At 45.6% G+C, this 27,635-nt stretch overlaps 10 protein-coding genes across 10 annotated transcripts; 8 read left to right on the top strand and 2 right to left on the bottom strand.

The window, feature by feature from the left end:
- Nucleotides 1-138: 138 nt before the first annotated feature.
- C8R40DRAFT_802807 (uncharacterized protein) lies at nt 139-1,126 on the top strand. The gene is made up of 2 exons (XM_046236265.1): nt 139-333; nt 409-1,126. Exons 1-2 carry the CDS (start codon nt 238-240, stop codon nt 1,024-1,026), a joined length of 714 nt encoding a protein of 237 aa, XP_046079995.1. The 5' UTR covers nt 139-237; the 3' UTR covers nt 1,027-1,126.
- Nucleotides 1,127-1,933: 807 nt separating this feature from the next.
- C8R40DRAFT_1060871 (kinase-like domain-containing protein) lies at nt 1,934-5,597 on the top strand (the record flags this gene model as incomplete). The annotated part of the gene is made up of 11 exons (XM_046225383.1): nt 1,934-2,171; nt 2,334-2,873; nt 3,339-3,467; nt 3,645-3,791; nt 3,873-4,071; nt 4,140-4,301; nt 4,362-4,482; nt 4,622-4,761; nt 4,962-5,118; nt 5,245-5,382; nt 5,520-5,597. The coding sequence occupies 11 exons, from the start codon at nt 1,934-1,936 to the stop codon at nt 5,595-5,597; spliced, it is 2,049 nt and encodes a 682-aa protein (XP_046079994.1).
- Nucleotides 5,598-6,543: 946 nt separating this feature from the next.
- On the bottom strand, nt 6,544-8,543 carry C8R40DRAFT_1177332 (heme peroxidase; the record flags this gene model as incomplete). Its single annotated transcript, XM_046232663.1, has 7 exons — nt 6,544-6,816; nt 6,879-7,250; nt 7,309-7,651; nt 7,705-8,014; nt 8,074-8,146; nt 8,208-8,294; nt 8,340-8,543. The coding sequence occupies 7 exons, from the start codon at nt 8,541-8,543 to the stop codon at nt 6,544-6,546; spliced, it is 1,662 nt and encodes a 553-aa protein (XP_046079993.1).
- A 1,410-nt stretch (nt 8,544-9,953) lies between these two features.
- On the top strand, nt 9,954-12,083 carry C8R40DRAFT_1060832 (P-loop containing nucleoside triphosphate hydrolase protein; the record flags this gene model as incomplete). The annotated part of the gene is made up of 10 exons (XM_046225381.1): nt 9,954-10,083; nt 10,143-10,184; nt 10,247-10,311; nt 10,370-10,635; nt 10,700-10,811; nt 10,871-11,072; nt 11,124-11,143; nt 11,200-11,249; nt 11,305-11,539; nt 11,595-12,083. 10 exons carry the CDS (start codon nt 9,954-9,956, stop codon nt 12,081-12,083), a joined length of 1,611 nt encoding a protein of 536 aa, XP_046079992.1.
- A 1,045-nt stretch (nt 12,084-13,128) lies between these two features.
- On the top strand, nt 13,129-17,124 carry C8R40DRAFT_1177330 (OPT oligopeptide transporter; the record flags this gene model as incomplete). The annotated part of the gene is made up of 30 exons (XM_046232662.1): nt 13,129-13,339; nt 13,390-13,520; nt 13,584-13,601; nt 13,657-13,758; nt 13,812-13,882; nt 13,938-13,960; nt 14,013-14,142; nt 14,198-14,305; nt 14,367-14,469; nt 14,532-14,545; nt 14,598-14,665; nt 14,723-14,867; nt 14,923-14,947; nt 14,997-15,057; nt 15,114-15,184; nt 15,245-15,308; nt 15,364-15,428; nt 15,483-15,521; nt 15,577-15,735; nt 15,792-15,839; nt 15,896-16,006; nt 16,061-16,123; nt 16,179-16,208; nt 16,260-16,328; nt 16,383-16,460; nt 16,511-16,622; nt 16,676-16,763; nt 16,826-16,892; nt 16,948-17,022; nt 17,071-17,124. 30 exons carry the CDS (start codon nt 13,129-13,131, stop codon nt 17,122-17,124), a joined length of 2,403 nt encoding a protein of 800 aa, XP_046079991.1.
- Nucleotides 17,125-17,457: 333 nt separating this feature from the next.
- On the bottom strand, nt 17,458-19,278 carry C8R40DRAFT_1060800 (uncharacterized protein; the record flags this gene model as incomplete). Its single annotated transcript, XM_046225379.1, has 9 exons — nt 17,458-17,631; nt 17,685-17,838; nt 17,891-17,938; nt 17,992-18,065; nt 18,113-18,195; nt 18,248-18,735; nt 18,799-19,015; nt 19,069-19,083; nt 19,140-19,278. The coding sequence occupies 9 exons, from the start codon at nt 19,276-19,278 to the stop codon at nt 17,458-17,460; spliced, it is 1,392 nt and encodes a 463-aa protein (XP_046079990.1).
- C8R40DRAFT_803243 (SNF2 family N-terminal domain-containing protein) lies at nt 19,140-23,593 on the top strand. The gene is made up of 22 exons (XM_046236266.1): nt 19,140-19,735; nt 19,792-20,013; nt 20,064-20,103; nt 20,156-20,180; nt 20,236-20,260; nt 20,311-20,350; nt 20,399-20,457; nt 20,507-20,765; nt 20,816-21,244; nt 21,297-21,348; nt 21,404-21,542; nt 21,598-21,608; nt 21,661-21,763; nt 21,825-21,843; nt 21,902-21,943; nt 22,009-22,124; nt 22,180-22,224; nt 22,275-22,784; nt 22,850-22,976; nt 23,028-23,151; nt 23,204-23,284; nt 23,338-23,593. Exons 1-22 carry the CDS (start codon nt 19,433-19,435, stop codon nt 23,501-23,503), a joined length of 2,937 nt encoding a protein of 978 aa, XP_046079989.1. The 5' UTR covers nt 19,140-19,432; the 3' UTR covers nt 23,504-23,593.
- C8R40DRAFT_803437 (uncharacterized protein) lies at nt 23,262-24,690 on the top strand. The gene is made up of 4 exons (XM_046236268.1): nt 23,262-23,284; nt 23,338-24,026; nt 24,077-24,543; nt 24,669-24,690. Exons 2-3 carry the CDS (start codon nt 23,683-23,685, stop codon nt 24,237-24,239), a joined length of 507 nt encoding a protein of 168 aa, XP_046079988.1. The 5' UTR covers nt 23,262-23,284; nt 23,338-23,682; the 3' UTR covers nt 24,240-24,543; nt 24,669-24,690.
- Nucleotides 24,385-25,042, top strand: C8R40DRAFT_803324 (uncharacterized protein). Its single transcript, XM_046236267.1, has 3 exons — nt 24,385-24,533; nt 24,669-24,775; nt 24,851-25,042. The coding sequence occupies exons 1-3, from the start codon at nt 24,529-24,531 to the stop codon at nt 24,991-24,993; spliced, it is 255 nt and encodes an 84-aa protein (XP_046079987.1). The 5' UTR covers nt 24,385-24,528; the 3' UTR covers nt 24,994-25,042.
- A 708-nt stretch (nt 25,043-25,750) lies between these two features.
- On the top strand, nt 25,751-27,587 carry C8R40DRAFT_802634 (uncharacterized protein). The gene is made up of 6 exons (XM_046236264.1): nt 25,751-25,866; nt 25,919-26,131; nt 26,202-26,812; nt 26,872-27,104; nt 27,172-27,493; nt 27,543-27,587. Exons 2-6 carry the CDS (start codon nt 26,019-26,021, stop codon nt 27,554-27,556), a joined length of 1,293 nt encoding a protein of 430 aa, XP_046079986.1. The 5' UTR covers nt 25,751-25,866; nt 25,919-26,018; the 3' UTR covers nt 27,557-27,587.
- Nucleotides 27,588-27,635: the final 48 nt, after the last annotated feature.

Raw genomic sequence — 27,635 nt, 5'->3', positions numbered from 1 at the left:
CATCTGCAGCATCGCATGATCGCCTAATTGCAGCACCATTCGCCCCCGTCCCGTGGTACTTAGTCAACATCGAGTAGTTTTCTGCTGGTCAGAAAACCGATTACACTTATTGCCTATTCACAGTTTTTCCATTCTGCGACCCCTGCCTTTCGGCAGTACCACCGCGAGTTTACATAGTTCTAACTGAGCTCTCCCGGACGATACCAAGTTACACAAACGTATAATCTTAAACGAAGTATGAAAATCATCATGCGTCTTCCTCTTCCGGCCATGATATGCATGTTTGTTTTGAGCCTGTTTTCTGCGACATCGACGTGTGCGATGCCTCTTGCGGTGAGTGACGGATGCGGACCAGGTCGAGTTTTTTCATTAAAATCTCATGTTTCCTTATTACTCTTTGATATGTAGCTCGATACTCCCCGCATAGATGAACTCGTACATGCTGAGAACGCAGCACCGAAATTTTCACCTACTCCCATTCCTTCAGTGGCAGTTCGAGATGGGAATTCCGAGAAACAATCCCTCCGACAGTGGCAGACAGAACCTTCTATCCACAAACGCAAAAGTTCACTGATGAGCAGGTTGGAGGTAAGATTTCTAACCCAAGAAGAGATTATGGAGGATACCAAAGTTCCAGAGGGTATAAGGAAGTTTGCGCAGGAGGAGTTTATCCAGTATCATGGCAATGCGACTTCCACCACCACCACCACTACCGCTGCTGCCAAAATCCAAGAACAGGCAAAGAGCATCATCCGAAGTCATTTATTGTGGAACTCACCCTACGGCGAAAAGGGTATGCTGTATTTTGGTGAAAAGAAACACACCCGGACGCTCATATTCCCGGACGACAACTCAAAGCTCCGATACCCATTTTCTTCTATACCTGATTCGGGAGTGGCATACGAGATCCATGATCGTCGCGAGGAGTCCCTTGGTCCTTGCAAACCAAGATGTCATGGGGCGGCATGGATTAGCAAGACTTCGGATAAGAAATGTGAAGGGAATATTTATGATTGGAGCCAGTGAAGGCATGGCGAAGGGTGCTTGGCAATAAGCGAGTCGGATGGGGGGCTTTCTTGGACTCACCTTCAACCTTTGCATCTTGAACAGTTGCAAGATATTCCTTGACTATTCGAGGATAACCGTTTACAGAACCGCCGTTCGTCGCATCTCAATCAGGATTGGTTATACTGTAGATATACATATCGTATGAATAGAGGTAAAATCAAGGATACACCTCGAAAATTGCGAGAGAGCGAAAATCTTTGTGCTCGAGCATCGTACGCGCCGCTTGATCCACAATCCCATTTATTAAGAAGAAATTACACCTTGAATACATCGATCCAGACGCAATTGGAAAAGGGGGGAAATGTTTTCCGAAGAATTTGACATATACCGGACGGTGGCTAAATACGTTTGTCATCCCAACGCCGACCCCGGCCTTTCACCCCGCTAGCGCTCTAAACAACAAACCCTGTTGTTCTTAGGGATCTGAATCGTTACTCCTTGTCGACGTTTGTTCTATCTGGCAATCTGGGCCTGGGACTTGAAATCCTACGCTTGAGTCTTCGCCGCTTCAGCAATCGTAAATCAGGAATCAAGGGTTTCTTCCCTTGGTCTCATCCAGCTGATTTTACCTGCTGATTGAAGCTGATTGATTGTTTTACTCTTTTTTTTGTTGTTTTGACGGTCGTGGTGGTTACGAAAGGGTTTTATCACAAACACTAGACAAGCATAAACAAAGCTCATCAATCACATCTTCAGTGTTCTCTTTGACGCTGTTAGAGGCTACGAACTCAGGACCGTTCAGACCGTTGCATCGTTGCACGCCTAGTGATTGGCAGTCGTAAGCGACGACGCCGAGGACTCTACCATCATTCCAGGATCGGATAAACGTTTGTTTGTAATAATACAACAACAAGCGACAAGTTGAATGTCGTATCTGACACAAACGGCATTAACACCTTCACGACCTGCACCTAAACCCAACGACAACAACGCCATGTACACGCCTAACACATCTTCCTCATCCACTTCGGCGGCACTTTCTTCGTCAGGATACAACAGCGCTCTATCGTACTCCCCATCAACGCCTGCTCCATCCAGCTCTGCGTATAATGCGTATAATTCCAATTATTCGGGCATCGGAGGAGTCCCGAGTGCTCAGGGCAGTACACCCAGCAGGATGAATTCTGTGGATTCTTCGGCAACAGGCTCGTCGAATGGGTTAGGCGGTGGGGGTGGTGGTGGTTATGGGTCGGGATCAGGAATGTCTTCACCAGGTCTACAAAGTCTCTCAAGCTACAACAGCTCCTCCAACCTGCGCCGCACAGGCACCTCCGCTACAGACGATGCCTCGATAATTCGAAGTGGCTACGCCTCTGTAAAAGAAGACGGAACGTTCGCTAGTTGGATCTGGAAAGTTAAATGGCTTGTACTTAAAGAACAGACCCTCACATTCCATAAATCCGAATCATCTTATACTCCACAAACCACTATCCCGCTCAAGGATGTATCCAACATCGAGAGAACAGATCTCAAACCGTATTGTCTTTTATTGGAAGCGGCGCCGAATAAGAGGTTTTTCCTTTCCCTCAAAAACGACGAGGAATTGTATTCCTGGCAAGACGAAATCTACTCCCGCACTCCACTCTCCTCGTTTTCCCAACCAACAAACTTTGTACACAAGGTCCATGTCGGGTTTGACCCGATCTCTGGAGCGTTCACCGGTATGCCAGAACAATGGAGTAAATTGTTGACGAAGAGTGCGATTACAAGGGAAGATTATGCGAAAGACCCTCAGGCGGTGCTTGATGTGCTGGAATTCTACACAGATGGGTTGAAGAAAAGGGAGATGGAAGAGATGGGGATGGGTGTAGGAGTTTCTTTGGCTGGATTGAGCACTGCTAACGCTAACGCTGCTGCATCATCGTCTTCGTTGGGTCTGGCTTCTCCAGCGAGATTCAATGCTGGGACAGGTCTTGGTGGGGCGTCTACAAACACTCCTACCACGCCTTTGTCATCAGCAGCAGCTAGAGCAGCAGACATCGTAGCCAACGGTGCCACGTCATCCTTATCTCCTCAACGCACTCCACTCGTTGCTCCGCCTGGTGCTCTACAAGCTTCTCGTCCGGCACCGCCGAGACCGTTGCTTACTGGGCAACGAACTGCACCTGCTGCACCTGGTCTCGGGGCTAGTGGTACTGCTACTTCAGGTCATGCACACACCCCGTCCTCTGCCGATCTACGTGCAAGGCAGAAAGCTGTCGGTCCTCGGGAGCCAGGGAGTGCTGCGCCTCCGCCGAGAGGTGATTCGTTAGCTTCAGCGGAGATTAGAGAGAAGGAGGAGTTGGAGAAGGCGCAGCAGGAGAGAAGAGATAGAGCTGAACAAGATAAAAGAGATAGGGAACGAGAGCGGGAAACTGAAAGGGAGAGAGAACGGGAGAGGGATAGAAGAGAAAAAGAACGTCGTGATAGGGACCGTGCAGAACGCGCGGAGAGAGCGGAGAGAGTCGAGAGAATCGAGAGGGAGCGCGCGGAGGCGCTCGAAGCTCAACAGCAACAACAACAACAGCTTTCTGATCCTTCCACCACCCAACCGATTTCAACATCCCGCTCTCGCGACCGTACACCCGAACCTCCAGCTGGTGCCAGACCACCTGCAAACCCACTTGGTGGTACGGGATCGGCGAAATCGACTCCAGCTAATGTTGGTGGAGCAGCGCCACCGGTTAAACCACTGCAGCCTGCGAAGAAGGTACAGATTGAGGATGGGGGGAGAAAAGGTATGCGTATAACAGTTTTCTTATATGATCTATCTCTCATCATTATCCATCTATCTATTTTTCACTTAGACAAACCCCCCAACTCAGCAGGCGTCGCAGCTGCCGCTGCTGCTCTCAACGGCTCCTCAGCCAACGGCACAACAGGTACCAATGGTACCGCCAAAGTGGAGAAAGAGAAACGCATAAGCACGATGACCGAGGTGCAGATTATGGCGAAGCTAAGGAGTGTGGTTAGTGATGAAGACCCGAAGACGTTGTATTCGAAGATCAAAAAGGTTGGACAGGGGTGAGTGTTCTCCCATCTCTTTCCTTTATTTGGTACTCAACAACACGTCATGCCGTTCTTGTTTCTAGCGCCTCTGGACACGTCTACGTCGCCAAAACACTCGCCACTGGCCGGAAAGTCGCGATCAAAGAAATGGATTTGTCTCATCAACCGAGGAAAGAACTCATCGTAAACGAGATCCTCGTCATGCAAGAAAGCCAACACCCGAATATCGTGAATTTCCTGAACAGGTGAGCCTTATCCTCAATCCCACGAACAATCTTTGATTTCCTCGATAACTTTTTCAATAGTTACCTCGTTAAATCAAACGAGCTGTGGGTCGTTATGGAGTATATGGAGGGAGGAGCGTTGACGGATATCATCGAGAATAACACGTTGGAGGAGGATCAGATAAGTAGTATTTGTTTCGAGGTGGGTAGTTTGGTTTTTTGGGGGTGCTCGACCATCCTACTGAAAAAAACCCTCGTCTTTTATTTATCTGTTAAACCAAATCTTTTCTGTTCCTTTCCTTCCTTTCCTTGCCCTCCACCCATTTTATACTATACCACAGACATGCAAAGGCCTGACCCACTTGCATTCCCAACATATCATCCACCGTGACATCAAATCTGATAACGTCCTCCTGGACTCGTTCGGTCGAGTGAAAATCACAGATTTTGGCTTTTGTGCAAAGTTGACGGATCAGAAGAGGTGAGTTTTATGTCTTTGTGGAAGTGGTCATCATGGGGATTTGGTTGGGACGTTGTTGGAGTTTCGTAGTTTCGTGTTTCAGTAAGAGCGAGAGTGGAATGAGATTTGATGTGGTTGAGGTCGTAGTCAATTTCCTAATTATAATAGTACTGATTTCCCTCTCCCCCCCTTCATTCCCCTCATCCCTTTCCTCCAAACAGCAAACGTGCAACAATGGTCGGCACGCCCTACTGGATGGCACCCGAAGTCGTAAAACAGAAAGAATACGGCGCAAAAGTTGATATATGGAGTTTAGGGATCATGGCGATTGAGATGATCGAGAATGAGCCGCCGTATTTGGATGAGGAACCGCTGAAGGTGAGTATAGAGGATTATATGACTTTCATGTCTTCTCTTCGTTTATCCATCACTCCATCTTTTATCTTTCTTTTTTTGTCTTTCTCCTTCGTCTTCTGACTTACCCATCCGCCTTCTTTCCTACAGGCCCTCTACCTCATAGCAACCAACGGAACCCCGACGCTGAAGAAACCCGAGTCTCTATCAAGGGAATTGAAAAGCTTCCTCGCTGTGTGTTTGTGCGTGGATGTAGCGAGTCGGGCGACAGCAGGGGAGTTGTTGGAGGTGAGTTCCAGATGTTTATTTTCGGGAATCTTGGAGTCTGATTGAATCCACCTTCTTCACCGCCCACGTCCTTATATCCTTCCCTCCTCCTCCTACCCCCTCCTTATCTACCCTCCTACACTCATAAACCAAAACAGCACGAATTCCTCAAAAAAGCTTGCGCACTGAGCGGATTGGCGCCATTGTTGAGGTTCAGGACGAAGCAGGCTTCATGAGACAAGGAACCAAAGAATGAGAAGAAGAAGGAGGGATAGAAGAAGAGGAAGGAAGGGGAAGAACCATCGCGACTGTCGAGGTGGGCGGCTGCTTGATAATAACCCTCTCCCCCTGCGCTATTCGATCCTCCATTTCCTCTCTGCGTCTTCAAACTCCTCTTATTCCTCGTATGCGACTGTTTATGGTCGTTATGTGGTTTTATGTTATGTGGTGTGGTATGTATCGCTCCCACTTGGAGGTGATCGAGAGGTGAGACGGGCAGTGAAGAGAATATAAAGAGAACAAATGATAAAGGGATGATGGATATTGAAAGATGAACTAAACGAAGGACGAAAGCATGCATGCCACGTACAATTTCATGATTTTCACGGATCAAAATAAAAACATACACTTGTTTCTTTTCTCTCGTTCACACTTGTTCAACTTACCTTTCGTTCAACGGTTCGACATCGGATTCGTGTTTTTCTACCGTGTTTGCTTGTTGCTAATGCTCTATATTCCGTTTCGTTTCATTCATTCTCTCTTTCTTTATCTGTCTCTATTTTTCTGATGTCCCTTCTCTATCCATTGCCATGCCCAATTACCAAATTCTCCTTTTCCTTTTCTGTCTCTCCCCCGTCTTCTTTCTATTTTTCTCCATCTTCCCGTCCTCTGTGCTACTCTGTCTCTCGTCTCGTCTCTTGTCATCCAATAGTACCAAATTATCGCAGTAACTCTTTCAGCAAAGTAACAAAAGTGTCAATCATATGGCTGCTTTCTTTTACTACATCCATTTCTTTAACAATATAAAACCAGGTTCCGTACGTGGTCCCTTCTTTTTCTTAATCTCGGATGTAAGTATGTTTAAGGCAAACACAATCCGAGCTTGTAAATTAATTCAAAATATTAATCTGCTAATTTAATAATTGAAGACAGGAAAAAAACTTCACTGGACCAATCCATGGTTCACTGAGAAATTTGTGCAAAAGGAAAATCGACCACCGTCATATCAAAGTTCTCTTGGGCATACGACACGTCACCGACATTCCCAGAAATATTTAAGAAGGTCACAGTTCCAGTAACATTTGCAGTGAAGAAAGTGTATCCTCCTTCGACCGGATTGCTGTCGTCGAGTTGTAGATTGGTCGTCATGATTGTGGGCAAGTAAGGAGGAGTTGAAGCATCCGAATGTGGATCGAATGTAGTAATTGACACGCTGGAAGAAGTGTCACCACGGACCTGGTTCAACGTGAAACAATTTCGGCCTTTTTCAAAACAAATAATCAAGTCAAATCACATACCGCCACAACCAGTCTCTGATAACTAATTTCAGAGACAGTCAAAAACACAAACTTGCTGCGACCGTTATCTATAAACACCGAATCTTGACCGATCACAAAGCCAGAGCCACCATTGTCTACTACAATGAGGTCGGAGCCGTCGTTTTCGTTAATCTCGAACCAAAACTTTGAGATTGAGGTAGTCGCGTTGATGGTCGCATTGAACGTGTATCGGTCTGCAGTAAGACCTTGTATACCACCAAAGATACCGAGGGAAGCTTGGAGAGAGCCTGTCGATGGCGAGGTGCATCCGGAGGACGGGCAGGATGACCCTTGTCTATCGGCCCAGAGCATGTTTACCGTTCGACTAGGATTGTCACTGATATTGACGATCTGGGGGGATTTCGTAGTAAGCACTTGTCGAAATATTGAAATGAAATAATACACCCACTCGCAGTGTAGTAGCCATGGACATTGCACCATTCCGATACGAGAACAAAGGCTCAGAGACAACGTAGTTGAATGGCTCGGAGATAGGTTGAGCGAGGGTCACACCACTGGGAACAGTGTTAATCATCCGCTCAATTAGGTTCCCGCAAGTTTCGTTGAACATGTCGGAGGAAAGGAAGCTAGCTAGGGGTGTAAACAAAGCAAAAGATAGAACCAACAAGTGAACATACCTTTGCATTGTTACATTTCCGTCACTCGAGAATATGCGGAAGTCCGACCTGGTGGTAACGTTCGGTCCAACGACTAGAATATTCTGAGTCGTGTTTTGAAGGTATTCGGATACGCTGCAACCTCTTTAGACCAAAAATGAGGGAGAGAAAAAGTGAACCTTATTTACACTATGTTATCGAAATTAGTGGTGGTATCGAATGTTTGAACGTCAACTTCAGTATCTGTCACAACCAAGGGGAAATCCACTTGTCTGACTCCTCCAAGGGTGTGTCCACACGCAACAAGACCTATCATTTCTGTAGGTGTGAATCCCTGACGCCGAAAAGCTTCTGTATGCGAGGCAAGATCCTGTTGGGGCTCTGGAACCGTTGCTGGACCCGCTTCAGTTGCGTCGACACGACCAGCGCTAAAAGGGATGAGAGGACCCCCGCATCCTGCGACAGCCAATACGGCTCCTAGTGCTATTGTATCTGCCACTGTGGGAGAGTACTGTGAAAAAACATCCCTCGAGTAGTTGGATTTTCAATGCACTTACTTCCAAAAAATGGAGCGGCAAAGAGAAAATTTCTGAAATCATTCAACGAATCAAACATTCCTTGACCAATATTCTTTATAAATGTCGAGCTCATTAGAGGTGAACAGGAAATTATATGAGTAGTGGATGAACACCTGAGGTCGATCAAGCTCAAATTGAATCGATGCGTCCAGCCCCCCAGTTCCGTCATCGACATCGTGCGTCGACATATCATGGTATGCCTACAAGGTTTAAGTACGAGCTTAATGATAGATAAAGGAACTGACAATGCGAAGCCACTGCGCAGGGACCGTTGTATTATCTCGTGAGGGGCAGCCTTGTGCTAGAAGGTTCAAACCACTCTCGTAGATCATTTTATCCGTATAAGCTAGTTGAGGGTTGGGCCATTGGAACGTCGATAAGCTGTGTACCAAGCCGGCCAAACCGAAGGTTATGATTGCATATGAGACGCCAGGGGATCGCAACCTCATAGTGCGTATAATAAGACTTGGGTACTCACAATGCAGCGCTGCCCAACTATTTAAGTACGCCTTGACCCTGTCAGGATCCATTGAAAACAACAAACATGTGCACTTTTTTCAACGAGGAGAAAGTTGACCGTTGAAGAGAAAATTGACCGTTGCAGAGATACTGCAGCGACGCGATACCTAGATCGGTTGTATCCGCTTAAATGCGTTGAGAAACCAGGAACCGAACGCGCTTGCACAGCTTCAGTAGCTATACAGCTGTATGAGTGCTCTATACAGGAAGCTGTAGAATCTAGAACACTTGGCACACAAATTCAAAACAATGAGAAGGTCAAAGTAAATCAATATATTACTGACGTTCCGGTATGAAAGTCTCCGGGTCACTACATGAGTGCCAAGATGAGCCAAGACAGTTGAATTCCCAAGTCAATAAATCCTGGTATGTACATCCAATGGGAACTTGCGCACAGAAGAGCACGGAAGATCATAATCATAATCGTGAAGTCGACAATTATAGGCGATCACGAACCCTTAAAACCCTTCACATTGCATATTCACTCATGGATGAGCGTCAGGAGTGTGATCTGTTGAGGTATAACCAAGCAGAGAAGGCTGTAGCGAACTTTCGGCATGGGTGAAGAAACATGCAATGAATGGCAAAATAGAAAGCCCAGGAGTAGAGACGAGGGGTGGAGGCAACTGGTTATCAAAACAATCAGAGAAATAGATAACGAGCCTGCGGTTGCATTTTTGAAAGCCGGCCATTATGATTGATATTTTGTGCGTTTTGAATCGTTGAGACTAGGCCAGACGAACACCGAAATACCGAGGGCCCGCGGAGAGCTAAGACCTTCTGTATGGTGTGTCTGTGTGTCAATGGGCAAGCGGGCAAGGAGGGGCAAGGTCGAGCAAGTCTTTTTCTGGTTATACACTGTATGCTCCTTGTACCTGTGAAGCCCAGACGATTTTGGCCCTTTTTTGACCTTTTGCTGCGCGGTCAAGTTTACTTTCTCTTCAATCGGATGTGATGCTATCGACTTTCAAGCTTCAAGGTGGCATGGAAGGATGAAGGGAGGTATTACGGGCAGAAATTGTGGAACACTTTCAGATCAGATAAGCCGGGAAAAGCGTTCTGAATCTCACTCGCCTCTTGCTTATCAGCGGAATAGAACGACTTACCAATTGACGCTCATCCAAATCGACTCTTCAGTCACTCTTTGCTAACACGTTTCATCGACATCTTGCGAATCCGATACAGAATGATCACTTAGACGCTTCTCCACAGTTTTGACTCATTTTCGTACGGGTTCTGTGAGGTTCTGTGCCGTAAAATCAGATAGGTTATATACGACTCCGTTTCCCAGCACCACAATGATTCCTCGCGTTTCCGTTTCTGAGGATCTGAACAAACATATGTCGACGTTGTGGCTCAACCTCAGGAGTCAGCTCTCTAACGGCATCGCATCTCTTTTGTCTTTTTTGTCAAAGGCCTACATCGTTGACAGTGCCAAACTGATGGTTATTGGCTTAATAGTCGAAGCAAGTAGGTCCACCAAACATTATGTAGCGGAACTGAATATTCGCTGATTTCACTACATTCAGGCAGAAGATTGTGCCAATGGCTCTTTGTACGATTTCGGATACGTGAGTCTTAGTATATCTTGCGGTCACCATTATCGTGATACAATTCTGTCTTTTATCTACAGGGTACTCAATTACTGCGCAGTTTAACCAGGGAGACCCTGCGTATGAGTGGATATTGCATTTCTTGGTGTGTCGCTCATCTCAATCGATGTATCATTTGAGAAATGAGATACATGCCTTTACAGAACGATCAGGAAGTTTGGCGACGCGCTTACGACTTTCAAGTCAGCGCAAAGAGCTCTACTCGTAAGTGGGGTATTAGCTCTCCAGTAACCGGTGAAAGTTCGATTGTCAAATCCGAGAGTGTCGAATATGTTCCCACATATTCCCAACCTCAGCTCTTTCGATGGAGAGGCTACTGGCTTGAAATCATGCGCTCTAAACCACAGAATGAAATCTCATTCATTCTTCCACATCCACAATCTTCTGGCTTTGAGTCCATCTTCATATCGTGTGTAGACCTCTCCGTATCAGTGTAGAAATGATTCCAAGCCACTCTTCCCGCTTTTCTTCAGCGTCTACACCTTGGACATGTCTGTTCTTTCTGCTATAATAGAGGAAGCTCGCCAGCGCTACGTCGAAGTCACAAGGCCAGATGTCATCATTCATTTGGCGGACAATGACATGGTAATATTGTATGTTTCGGTGTAGTTGCTAACTGAAAGCCTTTCAACTGTATTCAACAGTTACATCTCCATCATACTACATGGGGAAGTGTCAAGCGCCAGCTTCGCAGACCGTTCAACTCCGTCATTTTACAAGAAGGAGTTTTGGATTCTCTCCGGCAAGATGCAAAGGAATTTATGGAGACAGAATCTTGGTATACTGAACGAGGAATTCCTCACCGAAGGGGTTATCTTCTCTATGGTCCTCCTGGAAGTGGTAAAAGTAGGTATCAGCTTCTTCTGCAGTCTTTCTAAATTTGAATTTTGTCTTCAGGCTCTACGATATATGCGTTGGTAAATTTATCACACCAGTGCCCGCATGAATACCTACTCATAAAACCCTTTGTTAGGCAGGAGAACTGGGTATGGAGATATATTCGCTTTCATTAGCATCAAATTTGTGAGTATAGATAAGGCATCCGTTGTTGGCAGTCCGATGATTCTTCATTTTACAGCGTCGACGACTCCTTCTTACAACGTGCCACGTCTTCAATCCCCAAAAATTCGATATTCCTGATTGAAGACATTGATTGTGCATTGCCCTCAATGGAGGATACCGACCAGGATCAATCAAACATTATAAATGTTGCGAGACGGCGGATTTGGAGGAGTGTCACCGTGACACTCTCAACCTTGCTCAACGTGATAGATGGAGTTGGGAGTGAGCAAGGCAGACTATTCTTTACCACAGTGAGTCATTTCACTTTCATCGCATCCCACCCGTCACCGACCGAGAGACTTGTAGACCAATCACATAGACCACTTAGACCCCGCATTACTTCGTCCTGGGCGTATCGACCGGAAGATACCATACCATTTAGCGACTAAAGAGCAAGCAGCGGCTCTTTTCACGAGCTTCTTTTCACCGGACTGTATTTCCGAATTGATTGAAACAGGTGCATTAACCGGAAAAATCGAGGGAAATCATGATGTGCAGTCAATCACGAACCTCTCAAAATCTTTTGCATCTCAAGTTCCTTCACATGAATTCTCCGTCGCTGAGCTCCAGGGGTATCTTTTGGGATACAAGAAACAAGCGGAGGAAGCTGCTGTGGGGGTGGCTGCATGGATTGAACAAGAACGGAAATATAAGCGTGAAGAGGAGGAAAAGGCGAATGAAAGGACTCGGAGGTCAAAAGAACAGCAAGAAAAAATGGTTGGAAATGACCATGCAGCTATAGGACGTGGGGTAAGCCTTGGTAGCCTTGGTCCACCGCAATCGCTGCGTACTTAGTAGTCAAACTCCTCATGTAAATTACTTGACTCGAGTCAGATTCATGACTTTCTCATGCTCGGTGAACTCAGGTGATGCCACCAAAATACTCTCTAATTATGTATGAGGATATTGGACGCAATCGGCCACGTGATGGTTTTCGTTCTCTCACAGCTTCCAACACGAACGCGTGTTCTCATGAACTACCAGACGGTTGGCTGGGCTATCGAACCTCATAGGAGCATACCCTACTATCTTTTGTAATCAATGTCCATTCAACATACTATTCAGCAGGAATTGTTCTCAATAATCCCGGAAATCTTGTTCCAATCCGAACCTTCAACGTTTCAACCCCCCCATCTGTCACGATCTTTCCGACATCCATGGCATGTCCCTGGCATGTACAATTAACTTTTACATGCTCTCGCCCATTTTTTACGAAATATATCGCCATTCTTGTCCAATTTTTTGTTTATTATGACAGGACTAGATGCCGACAACAAAGCGTATGACTTTCTAGTTCTTGATTCAATGACCACTCGATTGCAGTATTTACTCTAATCTAGCCTGGTTCCGCGTCGATATTAAGACTTCCGGCCAATTTCCGGCTCTTTGGATGGTATCACTGTAATTTCTTGGAAGCACCTGCAGTCCACAACGAAGTCCATTCTATAGTCTTCATATGACAATGCATATGTACCTCCAACCTGTAAGCACTCCAGAAATAAACTTAACTGTATCCTGTCACTACTACTGCTGTTCGATTCATTCCTGTATCCACTCCCCGACCAACTGCAAGAAGCTTCTGGTTTTCTTGGTACATGGCTTCCCTTATCGCACTATTAATACTGCATCATGTGTGAACATGTGTGCTGCTACAATCCAGGCACCTTCAGGCTTCTAGGTAAGATTACCGCTGCCTCTTTCGGTTTACGCTCCCATGGACTTCCATTTGTATCCTGATCTCGGCGGAGCGCTATATAACCCGACACATGCTTCTAGATTCCCTTGAAGATTTTCTTCCCTCTACCCCCGTCTTCCTCATCCGTTTGCCGTTTTGCTTGCTATGGCAGCGATTGGAGTAGTACCGACCCTCATCGACGATTCGAAAGAGCCTTCTATCGATGATAAGAACTCGTTTAGCGACGAGAAGCATGAGCGACATGAACAGGTTGAAGCGGTAGGGGGTGTTCTTATAGATACGGATGATATCGGCGATGTCTTCGATAGCCCTCGCCTCATCGACTTGGGTGAAGATGGTAAAGAGAGGCCCATTCGTAAGTGACCACGGAATCTCCATTCTTATAATACTTCATTCTTCGCACAGAGACGAGCGCCGACTATGCTGTCCGACTTGTATCTCTCGAAGACGACCCCAAGGTCCGGATATTTACTTTTAGGTTGTGGTTTCTCGGACTCGGTCTATCTTGCTTTGGCGCTGTCCTTGGACAAATCTTCGTACGTAACAATGCACTGTACTTAGCTCCATATGAAGCTTACTGAAAGAAAAAAAATGTCTAGTACTTCCGTCCCCAAACGGTAGGAACATTCTTGAAGCTTTTTTACGTTTGGACGAATCATGACGTCGTGGTAGATTACTGTTAGTTCGCTCTTTCTCCAGGTAGGGAATGACTATAATCGAGAGTTGCTCGGTGTACTCACAAAGATGCAGATCATATCTTTTATCATGGGTAAAGTACGTGCACCATCGTTCAACTCGAATTTCCTAGTAAACTGATCTGTACCTAGGCTATGGAGGTGATCATTCCTGGTCCCAGCCCTACTTCGCGCTTTCGAACGCGAGATAATCGGTTTTGGAGGTTAGTAGCTCGTCTTTCCGTCGAGCTTCAATCTTTATTCTCTTATGCTGTCCAGATTCCTCAATCACGGCCCATTCAGTAAGCATTTCTCCGCCAATCCAAGAGCAAGGTATCGACTTTCTACTCTTAGACCTCAAGGAACATGTCGCAATCACCATCATGTCTTCAACTGCGTCGGCATCCGCCCTAGCCATCAGTATCCTCGCTTCTCAAGACCTATATTACAACATAGAGGTAAATCCTGGAGTTGGTATCTTCACGTCAGTGTATTATGCCTTATCCTATCTCCACCGTCGTCCTCAAAGAGTACGACAGATTGATCTCCTCTCAGCTGGTTGGTTACGGTCTTGCGGGTATCATGCGTGACTTCCTTGTGTACCCGACATTTGCCATATATCCTCAAATCATACCCCAAGTACAGCTGTCAGCGTTCTCCTACCTCCGAATAATTACTCCACTGACAATTTTTCACTTCGCGATCCAGCTATGACACTCTTCATCGCAGTCAAGAGGCCATTATGCAGAAGAAACGAATGAAATTTTTTTGGTTTATATTCATAGGGATCTTCATATGGGAATGGTTTCCGGTATTGTTGATGCAGTTTTTTTTCCAAGTCGCGACATCGCTCAATTGATATTGCGTGCGTAGGAATACATCGCCCCGTAAGATGAATTCATTCTCTCTGGAAAGTCTCGTGCCTAAATCCTATCTCAGGACGCTCACAGGGATCAGTATCTTCTGTCTCGCCGACCGCAAGAGCCCTTGGGTTACTCGGATATTCGGTCAGTATACACTCGGGGACGTCGGATAAACATAAAAAATTGACAAGCCCCTTCAAGGTGGCGCGAATAACAATGAAGGCCTTGGCGCATTGGCATTATGCTTTGACTGGGTTTATGTTGGCTCTGGAGGTGGCACTATTGGCGCAATGTTTACCCCCTTGTCAACGATGCTTTCGCTTTACGCCGGATGCGCCGTTTGCATGTACGATTGCATACCTGTATGACCTTAAATTACTTACTAACGAAGGCCATTTCAGGATCGCCTTCTGTGCTTGCTATGCGGTATGTCCTAGACCCCCACACTGGATTTGGTTCATGCGAGCCGTTGTAGATGAACACTTGGGACACGCAAAACTTCCCCTTTCTGTCTCAGCTCCTGTATTACAAGAATGGTTCGTGCAATCATTGAATATTGAATCTGCATCATTTTCACTGAATTCTTGAGTAGGGACTGAATATGCCCAGCTTTCAATCCTGAACCCCGACCTTACTTTGAACAACACACTGCTTGAGGAACAGGTATATATATACACACGTACACATCATACAATGCATTAAAAACATTCTTCTTGCAATCAGGGACTCCCTTTCTATGCCGCCTCGCAGTTGCTCTTCCAAGTAAGCCGGACTATTTACATCGGGGGTAATTCATTCATTGTTCCCCTATTGATTTGGCGTTGACGAAATTCGATTATTAGCATCTGTCACTCATTTCTTCGTTTGGTACTGGCCAACGTTCTCAGAAATCATCAAGAACTACCGAGTGAGTGAACGATTTACCTCTTCCCATGCACACACCGAACCGAAGCTTTCGTAGACCAAAGAATGTGATGATCCTCATTACCAGAAGATGAGGGTGAGCTTTCTTTAATATGGTGACTATCGCATAATAACCTAAACTCTGTTCGCAGGTCTACAAAGAAGTCAGCAATTGGTACTATGCAGTTATTTTCTTTATTTGCTCTGCGTTGGCTATTGGCTTAGCCTATGCAGCAAAATCAGGACTTCCAGCTTGGGCTTTAATTATTGCGCTTATATTCGCGGCGTTCTTTGTTCCTATCATTGGAACAGTGCGTATTTCTTCGTGGTTGTTGACATCGGTGATGATTGTTGAACTTGTATGCAGCTTAATGCGACTGTCGGATATGCACCTCTCGTTCAAAACCTCATGCAGGTCTGTATACATTTTCGTAGTTGTGTTTGATTCTATTTTATGTGGCTCTTTTCTAGATGCTTGGCGGTGCCCTTGTTCCCGGAAGACCTGTCGCAAACATGTACTTCACATTGTACGGTGAAAATCCTGTTACCCAAGCACTTCTACTGCTCCAGGACTTGAAAACGGTGTGCTCGTTGCATGCTGGGATTACGCCATCATACTGATCTCGAACTTCGTAGGGTCAATACACTAAAATCCCTCCACGAGTGACTTTTACCGTTCAAGTGTGCGGGACTATCGTGGTATGGTAAAGACTCAACCGATCTCCGCGACTTAATTCGAGGATTTCATCTTTAGGGCGGTATCTTGAACTACGTCATTATGAAGGTAACTCGAAGTATTTCTAGAAGGATCGCACAAATTTAGTCAATCTTCCAGGTCGTCCTCAATGCGCAGCGAACGATCTTACTAGATGTCCAAGGCTCCAATGTATGGTCTGGCCAACAGGTTTGACAATATTCTCTCTGTGTGGTTCTTGCGAATTTGAAGTCACATCCATAGGTACAATCTTATAACAGCGCAGCTATCGCATGGGGTGCTCTTGGAAAGCCCTTATACGCTCCAGGAACTCAATATGCGGTAAAGAATTCCATACAGAATCAGAGTCTCACACTGACGACTCTTCTTAGTTCGTTCCGTACATGCTGCTCGTCGGCCTCTTATGCCCTATTCCATTCTGGCTTCTACACAAGAAATGGCCTAAATTTGGATTCAATTATGTCTTCACCCCTATATTGGTTGGTTAGTATTCGACGTACATACTTCCAGCGAATACGTTCTAAATGACGTCCCAGCTGAGCTTGGTCTCTTGAGTGTTGGTATTAATTCCAGCGTCTTCACGACGTTACTTGTAGCATTGTTTTCGCAATATTACCTGCGGAAGTAAGTGATCAATTTATATTTCTACCCGTGTGTTGTGGTTTCTCCACCTAACTTGCCTCTAGGTATCATGCCACCTGGTTCCGCAAATATAATTTCCTACTTTCTGCTGCATTAGACGGAGGTAGTGAGGTGAACATTCATGTAGATTCTGATGAATGTTTCTTGGTCCTCACATAGCACTTAGATCATGATCTTCGTCAGTACGTTCGCAGTGAATGGCGGTAGCGGAACTGCACATCCATTCCCAAATTGGGCTCTCGTAAGTATTCCAGATCGCTCATTGGCCAAACGCTGATACTTCTTGCAGAATCCAGCACCTGGAGAGGTGAACATCGATTATTGTATGGCATTGAATAATTGAGGTTACTTTGATAATTTGAATACTTTTTTGCAATTGAACGGTTTTGTAATGTTTGTTTGCTAGCGTGTTTCGTTAGGAAATGTCTAGGCCTAAGGCAGTCACCTTCAATATGGCATTGTCAGCTTAAGCAAGAAACCTCTATCTGGGTTCTTGAACTGGGCTCCAAAAATGTTGTGCTCTCTTGTTATGTTACACCTTTGTCATGTACATACATATATATGTAAGTTTCGATTCATACGACCTCTCATGTAGGACTGGAAAATGTCTATCTAGATAGTCACCAAGTTGGTCTCGAGTAAGTAATGTAGTTGTTATGTTGGCCTTTCAAAACGCTCATTGGAATCCACCACAAACCCAGCTGTTTGAAGCAAAGAAACCAGTGACCTCATTGGGTTCAGGTATCAGCATTTGACTTCCCCAAGGGTTCCTCTTCGGACCAAGGACTAGATTAGCTCCTGAATTACGAAGGATGTTCGCTTCGGCTTCTGCTTCATCACGATTATAAGACTGTAGCACACTGTGTCAGTTGATTTCAAGCAAAACAAGCTCGACATTCTCACTGTGAAGGCAGTCGGGATCCTTTCAGCAATAAGGAATTGTATGGTCTCCGTCCAAGATGCTACGGCCTCTTGAGACAGGCCAGAGTTAAATGCGATCGCAAGGTCAGGTTTAACAAATTTGTCCCCGAGACCTCGGGTGTATTCATGATACGTTCTGATCTGTTATTAACAACAACACGGCGATAGGAAAATGAAATGGAGCTTACTTGGCTTCAAAATGGTGAATTCGTTTATGACCTTTGAGCACGCAGTTTCTGGCCAACCCTCAATAATGATTCCACATGAAAGTAATTGAACAACCACTCACGGGCAAGTGTCCATGTCAATGGCTTTTCCAGTAGAACCAGTCATACCCTTCAGATCAGGACCACATAGTAGTAACTAGATTCAAAGTTATTCATATACCTACTGAACATACCTGAACTTACAGTTAGAGATTGTACTTTCGGCAGGCGATGTAGGATCTCCTCAAACACTGAGCTATATGAGAATTCCTTGTCCAGAGAAGCGCCTAGGATCTGCGGAAACAATGCGAGCCTTAGTGTATCAACAGTGTCCAACACTTACATGAATAGTCAAAGACTTCCGCTGGGTCCAGACATCATCATTGTTCAGATTTTGTAGAGCATATAAGATTGTTAATGGGAAAGAAAGACCCTCGGAAGAGCCACGAAGGAATGGACCTAATGGGGGTCCTCCGCCACCGGCCATGCTTCTCAGTTCATCGCCATACTCTTTATCCCAATCACCCTCTTCTGGAAGCGGGTCCCAGCGAGTTCTGAGTCGCTCCGGAGCCCATTGAAAGATCCTGACCGGGCCAGAGGCAGAACCCATTATGCGTGCAAACCTAGCATCGACTTTCAAGTTCTGGTTCAGTTCGCATTGACTAAGCCCTCCATAGCCATCTTCGCATGGCGCAGACATGTGGTTAAAAGCGACGGGACCCCAATGTTCATCCGAGCAGTAGAAGGCAAGACGACACTGCGGGCATGACTGTAGACTTGCTTGCGGATCCGATTTCTCCATTCTTAGAATCCGGTTCGAGCGAGAGCTGGACAGGCTAATAAGTCCAAAAGCCAAAATCGAAAAGAAAAAAAAAGGATACGATCCATACCATGATAGGCATTTCGGTTCGTAGGCAATAAGATTCCTCTCAATTGCATTCAGTGGCCTATTCAGCGAGCGCTCGGCAAGGTTGATGAGATGAATTGCTTTTTGAAAGCAGTCTAAAGAGGGGGTCACGGACAGACTGGTAACAAGTACGGCTTTAGAGGCAGAATCGTGCTCGATTGCATAAAGCGTTTTGCAAAACGCTTTGTGGCTGATCCAATCTCTCTAAAAAGGTATATTGATTCTCGAATTGAGCAAAGGCGATATGGAATACGAGCCTGTTGGCATTCTATACAGAAAACGAGCTAAAATTTATTTTATGGCATGCGGTTGAATTACACATACCTGGACTACAATAAGAGACGCTGCGACACTTGGAGCAACGAGATAGGTTTATCTCTACCGATGGCTCGGCAAAACATGAGTAGCAGGCTTGCCCAACTCTGGCACTCAGTGGAGGAATCCTTGTACCATTCAGAGCCATGATGCGGAAGATGGTTGAGAGCCTGGTTGTGTCGAATTAGGTCGAATTGTGGGTCACACGTTACGACCTGCCCTAGAGTTATTGCTTTTCTACAGTACCTCTGCACAGTGTATTGTTTCTCTTGTTTACCTCTAACCTGCCTCTAGCATTAACAATGACGGAGAACACGATTGTTGCAACTATCGAAGACGACGAGCTTGACATCATCTCTACTCCATCTCCTCCAATTACCGCTCTAACTCAATTTTCTCAATCCATAAGTGCTCCGGTGATACCAGTTAATCAGGTCCACTTTCCACCCCAGTCTGCAAGTGCTACCCGACGATCCTTGCGCCTTAGAGACTCCTCTTCAACAATTCTTCGAAACACGCAGCAGAAGCCACGTAAAAGGACTACCTCGGCAACGGAGTTAAGTAGTGCAACCCACAAGAAGGCAAAATTGGAGGATAAAAAAGCCGTTAGTTGACTTTCGCGTATATTTTTCATCGTTCTGACCTGTAATATTCATTTCAGAATACGGCTGTTAATAACACCAAGAAATCAGAGCGAGATTCACGTAGGAATCAGTGGTTTTTGCGACACCGCAACTTATTCGAACCTTTGCTACCGCCATCCAGCAGTTTTTTTGCCAAATTACACGTCGCTGTACCTGGGAAGCTGCCGTATATTCCCCTTCACGAAGTCGAACAGCCAAAGAGTATCAACAGCTCTATGGGCTCCATGAAGGACTACCAGGTTCGTGATTTGCTTTTGCTTTTACAACTTCGTTGATCGAACTTCCGTAGATTGTGGGCCTATCTTTCCTCGTGTATATGTATGAGAATGGTAAGAAATAACATCCTCAGTCATCATCCCCGCTGATGACCTGTTTCACTAGGCATGAATTGCATCCTTGGTGATGAGCGAGTCATTCACACGTTCCATTCTGTTGGCTGGGCCTAACATATACATTTGCAGGATGGGCCTCGGGAAAACTTTGCAGGTAATGAAGTCTTCTGCTACCTAGTCATCATAGCTCTCAAAGTTTCCAAGACGTTATCTCTGTTTGCTTATATTGCTGAACGCAACCTCGGTACAGTTTTTCCGTTAAGCTAACTGTGAAATATTGATCAATCTACAGGTCGGACTGATCCTCATCTCATCGTATGCCCTCTGTCCGTTTTGTCGTCTTGGGAAGCCGTAAGGACTTGATCTCCTAAGCATGCACTTCGTTAACTTATGTAAATAGGAATCGGCTCGTTGGCTTCCTTCTATGACTGTTGTACGTTTCCATGGATCGGCCAACGAACGTCTGCGGCTGCGTAACACTCTACGCGAAGGCAATTTTGACATCTTGGTCACAACGTATGAGGTATATGTCACTGAGGATAGCTGGTTTAAGTCTCGTCGCTGGACGTATTGTGTCTTGGATGAAGGTCACAAAATCAAGAACTCTGAAACTATTGTCTCCCAGAAGTTGCAAGGGCTAAATGCTATGTATCGACTCAGTCAGTCATTCACATATCTTCTTTTTCAAAAATTTTACGTGACTCCTCAGTTTTGACCGGAACCCCCATTCAGAACAACATGGTTGAATTATGGAGTCTTCTTCATTACCTATACCCGTCCGTTTTTACACCTAACACTCAACAACTCTTCGAAACCTCGTTTGACCTCACAAAGGGCACATACTCTCTACCTTTCGTCAATGCCGCCCAAAAATTGCTATCTACTGTCATGATTCGAAGGACAAAGGCCAATGTGGATATCGATGTTCCAGCTCGGGAAGAACAAACTATCTTCATCCCTCTCACTGAAATTCAGCGGTTCTGGATGTATCGAATGATCACTCGCCTTGACAGCGTGAATTTCAGAGAGATATTCGATGCCACCATGGAGCTACAAGATAATGGCTATCAAGATGGTCGCAATGAAGTTCTTTCTCTTTTAGAAGATAGTTCGAATAGAGCGGGAAAGGAAACCAAACGTGAGTAAGCTACTTTGGCTATATCGACGGATCTAAATCATTCACTTCGCAGAATGGACGAAGTTGATGAATCTGCTCATGCAATTGCGCAGAGTCTGTGATCAGTACGTCAAATCCACTGTCTCACCGTTGTCCTATGTACTTACCTGTTATTCGTAGTCCTTATCTTTTACCAAAAGTAGAGCCAGAACCGTATTACATCGGCGAACACATCGTCGCCTCATCTTCGAAACTCATTGTTATCGATAAGCTCCTGGCAGATATTCTACCCAAAGGAGAGAAAGTCCTCTTATTTTCGGTACTTCCTTGAATATATCTTTTAGCATTCGAGCTGACTGTGTATTGGTTTCCAGCAATGGACAGGGTAATTGATTAATGTTCTTCTGTACTGGTAAACTCGATAAACTGTTCCACAGGATGCTGGATGTGCTCGAAGATATGATGCATCTAAGGGACATAAAGTATGCTCGTTTAGATGGATCCACGCTGCGTCCCCGACGAGCTCTGGATATAAAGTTGGTACGTCAGGTGTTGTTAGTGGGTTGTACGTGACAGGACCAATCTCTCTCTTTTATTTTAGTTCCAACACGACAAATCTGGTATGCTCTGTTCGTCGATTATATTGGAAATGCAGGTTCATTTGACTGGGCTTCTCAGAGTTTCAGGTCTACCTTATCTCAACGAAAGCCGGTGGTCTAGGTATGGAGATCGCCTTTGTCCAGGGATTTCCGTATCTGACCGTATCTGATGTTCATCTCTTCCAGGCATCAATTTGACCAAAGCCTCAACGGTCATCATGGTTGATTCTGACTGGAACCCGCAAAACGATCTTCAAGCAATAGCCCGCGCACATAGAATCGGACAGAAGAAAGTAGTGAAGGTTTGAACATTAGGAGTCGTGTTCAGCATGTACATTGTGCTTATGAGTCGTGTAGGTCTACCGACTGATTTGCGGGGGGAGTGTTGAAGACCATATGCTGGTAAGTTCAAAGCTTTCGGAGTGCAGTCCTTTCCAACATGTCTGTTATAGGACCGTATCCGACGTAAACTCTTCCTTTCCGTGAAAATCATGGGGTCCGATAATCCCACCTCAAGTTCCTCTGAGACATCAGACATGAGTTCTGGTGCTCTCTTGGATATTCTACGGAAGGGTAGTAGTGCCTTGCTACCAGGTGCCGAAATGGAATTGAGCAAGTTCATTCAAGCACCCATTGCTGAGATCCTGAGCTTGTCTAAGGCGCGTGAGGATGCAAGAGATGCAAAACTCGAGCAAACCCTTCAGACAGAAGGCAATCCCGATGTTCATGCCCAGCAGCTTCTGAAAGACGCAGAAGATGAGGAACAGCGGCTTTTAAGTGGCGCGGCGCAGGTTAGATGTCATTTGTTCGAGGGCCAGATGCTACAGCGAGGGACTTCGAACAGTAATAAACAGATCGCGGACGAGTGGACAAATCTGCAGAAGAGAGCTTCGAAGAGTCGCGAGACGGTGGTCCTGAATGGAATGACATTTGTAGTCATTCCACCCCCTGTTGACCAAGAGGTATAGTGACTGAGCTCCTGCATCAGTCCTTCTACTGATACTGACAAATCATTAAATGGAACTAGGTTGTTTCGAATAGTCAGAGCACGTCAAAACCTGCAAAGGTGAAAAAGGAACCAATGGGCTCAGAGGACTACTGTAATGTATGTCAGGATGGTGGCCAACTCATCTGTTGCAGCTTTTGTCCTCGAGGTGTGTACTATCATCGATCTGTTCTAATCCAGAGGTACATATCCTTTTCAGTGTTTCATGCTGCTTGTCGAGGCTTGAAATTTCGTGACTTGAAGAAATCTTGGCATGCGTGCCACCAACATGAATGTTGGGACTGTTCCAGGGGAACGTCGGATGCTGGTGGGATGCTATTCCGGTCTGTGCTTGCTACTCCTTGCTTCGCTGAGGGATTGACGATAGATATATAGGTGTCGGACGTGTCCTAGAGCCTACTGTGAGGATTGTCTTCCCGAGATATTTGATCCCATTGGAGATACTTTGCCAGAACTGTGAGTCTTTGCACTGCTTTCTTCATTTCTCTTCGTCTCATTTCAGCATACAGTCTACTGCTGAATTGTCGAGAATCTCAATCAGCATACTATATCAGCTGTGCACATTGTAAGGCGATGGCAGAGGAAGATCCGCAATGGAAGTTGGAATGGGACAACACTATCCGGGCTGCAGAACGTGCATTGGAAGAGGACCGTCTCCTGGGTGAAAATTTTTGAAGATTCTAATGCCTGTAAAATTCAGCCTATTGCTTTGAATATTGCTTTGAATATTGACCTTGTAGCATAGTCTAAATACGTCGCTGTATCTGTACATATCTATCTGCATATCCTACATAGATTGCGGCTGGTTTTGACCCAATACTTGATCGCCGACTCGTTCCCGATTTCCCACGACTATGTCGTCCGAAGTACCGTTTCCCCGTCATGAACATCTGCATGAATATTCAGATCGCCGAAGTACTGCAGCGCACAGTCGCCCACATTTTCCGCCACTTCCAGATCTTCGTTTCGAAGTGACATATCTTCAAAGCATTAAACCCTACATTCGTTTTCACCACCGTCCTGCCAATGCGAAAACAAAAATACCGAATTTTGCTGGAATCGACCAGATTACGTCAATGAAAACAGAATCCCCGCAACTATTGGAGAGAGAGGAGCTGATAGAGATAGAATGGATGGGCGTGTTATGGATCACGGTTCGAGACCAGATAATAAGCCCTTTGATACAAGGAACTCTCTGGTGAGTTTCATCGTTCAATTTTCCTAAATTGTAGTTTTAATCTTGTCCAGGGCACTTGTTTCGTTCTATATATCTCCATTCTCAGCTCGGGTTGGGCATGAGCTTGTAGAACGTCTACCTTCACGTCCCACTTCGACCAAAAAAGAAGGACGAGGCGCTGGATTGTTACGCGACTGGGTACAAGGTCTGGGGTTGTCTTCAAGTACCAGATGATCAGTATAAAACTATCCAGGCTGAGGTTACGCATTTGTATCTGGTCATAATAAGAACCCTTGGAAGACAAATTCAAAGTGGATTTTTGAGTCGTGGCATGATCATCCCCCCGATGAAACTCTTCAAACTGCGATCGCTCATTTTCTGGATACCTTGTCTGTTGAGTGTGCTCGAAGGATTATGGATTTGTAATGAGTCTAGCCAGACCGGTGACGCCGACGCTGAGGAGGCTCCTAACGGAATGATATCGAACGTATAGCTTTGCGTCGAGGTCTGGAAGAGTTCAACTATGTGGTACTCCCGGGTGAGCTTTTGCGCTCGTTCAATTTGATTCGCCACCATTCAATCATTTGTCAATGTTAAATCAGCAGCCAAGCCCAAGTACCATGAATACTAACTGCTCACACCCTTGTCTCTCATTCTATGTAGTATCCTCAAACCGACTTTTGCTGCATACCTTCTCGCTTTCTGGGCCCGACACCTCGTTCAATTTCACTCTTCCCCCGATGATGTCGCCTTAGCCGTGCTTTTGATGCGTGAGCGTTACCAAATTCGACCTACTCCATCGGATCAGGCCAATTACACTCGTATATCTGATTGTCATATTATAGATACGGCGCTTGGACAGTTTGGAGACTTGCAACGAAAGTGGATCGGTCGATACGAAAATACTCTATCCATCGGCCATGCCACCAACATCCGAATCAACATTTTATCACATTCCAATCTGGTAGTTGACTTGCATAAAGGTTGACATATACAGTCTGGATTTTTACAAAATAGAGAGTAGAAGAGGAGAGTACCGAAGGTTTTATTCATATACTGTACATAGTCTGCGGAAGGAACTACTTATTATGGCAGGTCAAAGCAAGGTTTATCGAAGCCGGAATTAATTAAACCCGGCGTGACGAGTAAATTGACTGAGCAAAAAATAAAGTCCTGCAAAGGTGAGCAGCTTCAGGACACGTAGTGTCCATGCGCTGTGGGCCAAGTACTGATATTCAACAATTCATCAACTGATACATCTGCCTCAGCAGAATTCTTACAGTGGCACCTTATGTATCCAAATGTATCCATTGGATCAATCTGTGGCTCAGGCTGATACTTCTCGAACTCATTCGGCTTGTATGGATCAATCTGCGAAACCGCTGTTGCCCCCTGTTGCATGTTGCCCCTCGACTTGATCTTGTTGGAAGTGTTAGAGTAAAGATTGTGATTGGCATCATGATATGACGAAGCCTGAGCTTCCTCAAGTTTTCCGGTCGTTGTATCCTGCACCATTAGAGCCTATCAGGAGCTATCAGGCCGATCTAAATTACTTGCAGCGAGGGATATGTGGAGAAGATATTGACAGAGATCACATATTAAGAAATTGTGCGACGGAGAATATCGGCGAACGCGTAAATGCACAGGAACGCGTCGGGCAAGGCAAAATCGTACTGATCCCAGTCGCGATCAGTTATTCCTTTTAGCTTGAACCGTCCGTCCTCCGTATCTATCTATTCCATCATTCTTAATCATGATTCGTACCCTGTCTATTGCATGTGCTATCTCCACAGGACGTATTTATATATCCTTCCAGCTCGTTCGCGTTGCCTCAGATATTCTGCTGGTACATATCTCTGAGGCGAGCGTACTCAAATTCTTCTCCCTGACTTCGTGCTTATTACCCTTTTCAGTGACGAAGGTGATTACCGTATCAGTTTCTAACAGCTGATATCGTATACGGGCTCCTCATCCTCATACCATTTCTGTTCATCCTCCGACTGTGCTTTCAATATGGTCCTTGGTGCTTTGACGGCTTTCATAGCGGTTTTTCAGCTGCTCGCCCCTGCATCAGCATTTAGGCAGCCCTACGAGTATTTGGAAGCGATCCAAACATTCGCTGTTGCGTACGTATCACATACATCTCTCTCGAATCAAAGATTGCTATAGATTGATTGATTGCCCACTATTCCTTAGGTTCACTAACCCCTCCTCCGTGATCAATGGCTCAATTTCGTCTCCTCTTGCGGAGAATGTCGTTGGACGCATTGATGTCACGACAACCTTCGTCGGTCAAGAGCTCAATACGGAATATTTGTTCGGCCTATTCGTCGAGGGTGCATCAGAGAACTCAACTCAACTCATCGGTTCCCCTTCGTCATATACCACCCAATCGCTTGTAGTCGAGCCACCCATCGTCGCCGTCAGTCTGGTAAACAACCTCATCTATCCGACCATCAACTCCTCCTTCCCGCTCCAAATTGACTTGTTCATAGCATTCGACGACGACATGAAAATTATCTCCTACGATGCTATTCTCCGCCGCTGGAGTGAATTTTTTACCTATGTTGTCCCGTTACTAGCCCCGCAGATCGCTAAGGAGCTCAACTCAACAACGACAAATACTACGGAGCTCATTACGATGAAGACGGCGATAGACGTATGCGGAATGTCCACTGAATATTGCACTGGCGACAATCAGGTATACGACTCGAACGATGCGTGTATGGAATTTATGTCCCAAATTGCGTTCGGAAACCCTTGGGAAGGAGGAATGGATAATGGATGGTGCCGGTACATTCACAAAAGTATTTAACTTTTCTTTTACTCCCCTCATTTGAGAAATCTATTTACTTTCTTCAAACAGATATGGTAAAGTATAGACCTGAAGTGCACTGTCCTCATATTGGCCCCACCGGAGGCGATATGTGCATTGCCAGGGACTACGTCCAACTCACCGAAGATATGCCCTTCAATAGCACCCTTCTCTCCTATAACGCAAGCTATAACGCTCTTGACCTGAAGAATGTTCCAGACCGCAATCAAAACGAATTAGTTGCAATCGAGACTGAGATCGTTTACATGACCACGGTCGCCTTCGTGAGTCATTTTTTTCAGTCGAGAACGAGCTGCTGGCCAAAATATTTATATTTACGCGCCGTCTCAGTACTCCGTGTCATGCGTGCTCTACATGCTCCTGTTGTATGTCATGGCAAAAGTTATCGAAATCTCCTTCGGCCGCTTTTCCTTGTCCTATCGCTCTATGTCGATCACAAACCAGCGGAACTCGGTAACATACGTTATGGACATACTCTTGACCGGGGGGGCTCTTCTCTTTCAACTCATTTCTTCACCTGTACTCAACAATCGCTACACATTCGCTGCATCTGGTATGCTCAAACTCGCGGCATTGATCATATCTGGGCTATACATATTCGAGCTCACGTACCGTATCACCATGAGATGGCCTCTTATGTCCCATCACTTTTGTACGATCTTTGCAATAGTGCTGTTGCTTAGCGTCTTATCCTATACGAGGCACCCGGCGTTAATGGGAGTAGGGGAGATCTGGCTATTTCAGGCTACGACGGAGCAGAGCGTTTTCGTTGGCCTTTTAATGTGTACGCATTC

The sequence above is a fragment of the Lentinula edodes genome (assembly GCF_021015755.1).
Source record: "Lentinula edodes strain Le(Bin) 0899 ss11 chromosome Unknown C8R40scaffold_62, whole genome shotgun sequence".
NCBI lineage: Eukaryota > Fungi > Basidiomycota > Agaricomycetes > Agaricales > Omphalotaceae > Lentinula > Lentinula edodes.
The sequence above is the reverse complement of the archived record's forward strand: the minus strand, read 5'-3'. Positions and strand labels throughout refer to the sequence as shown.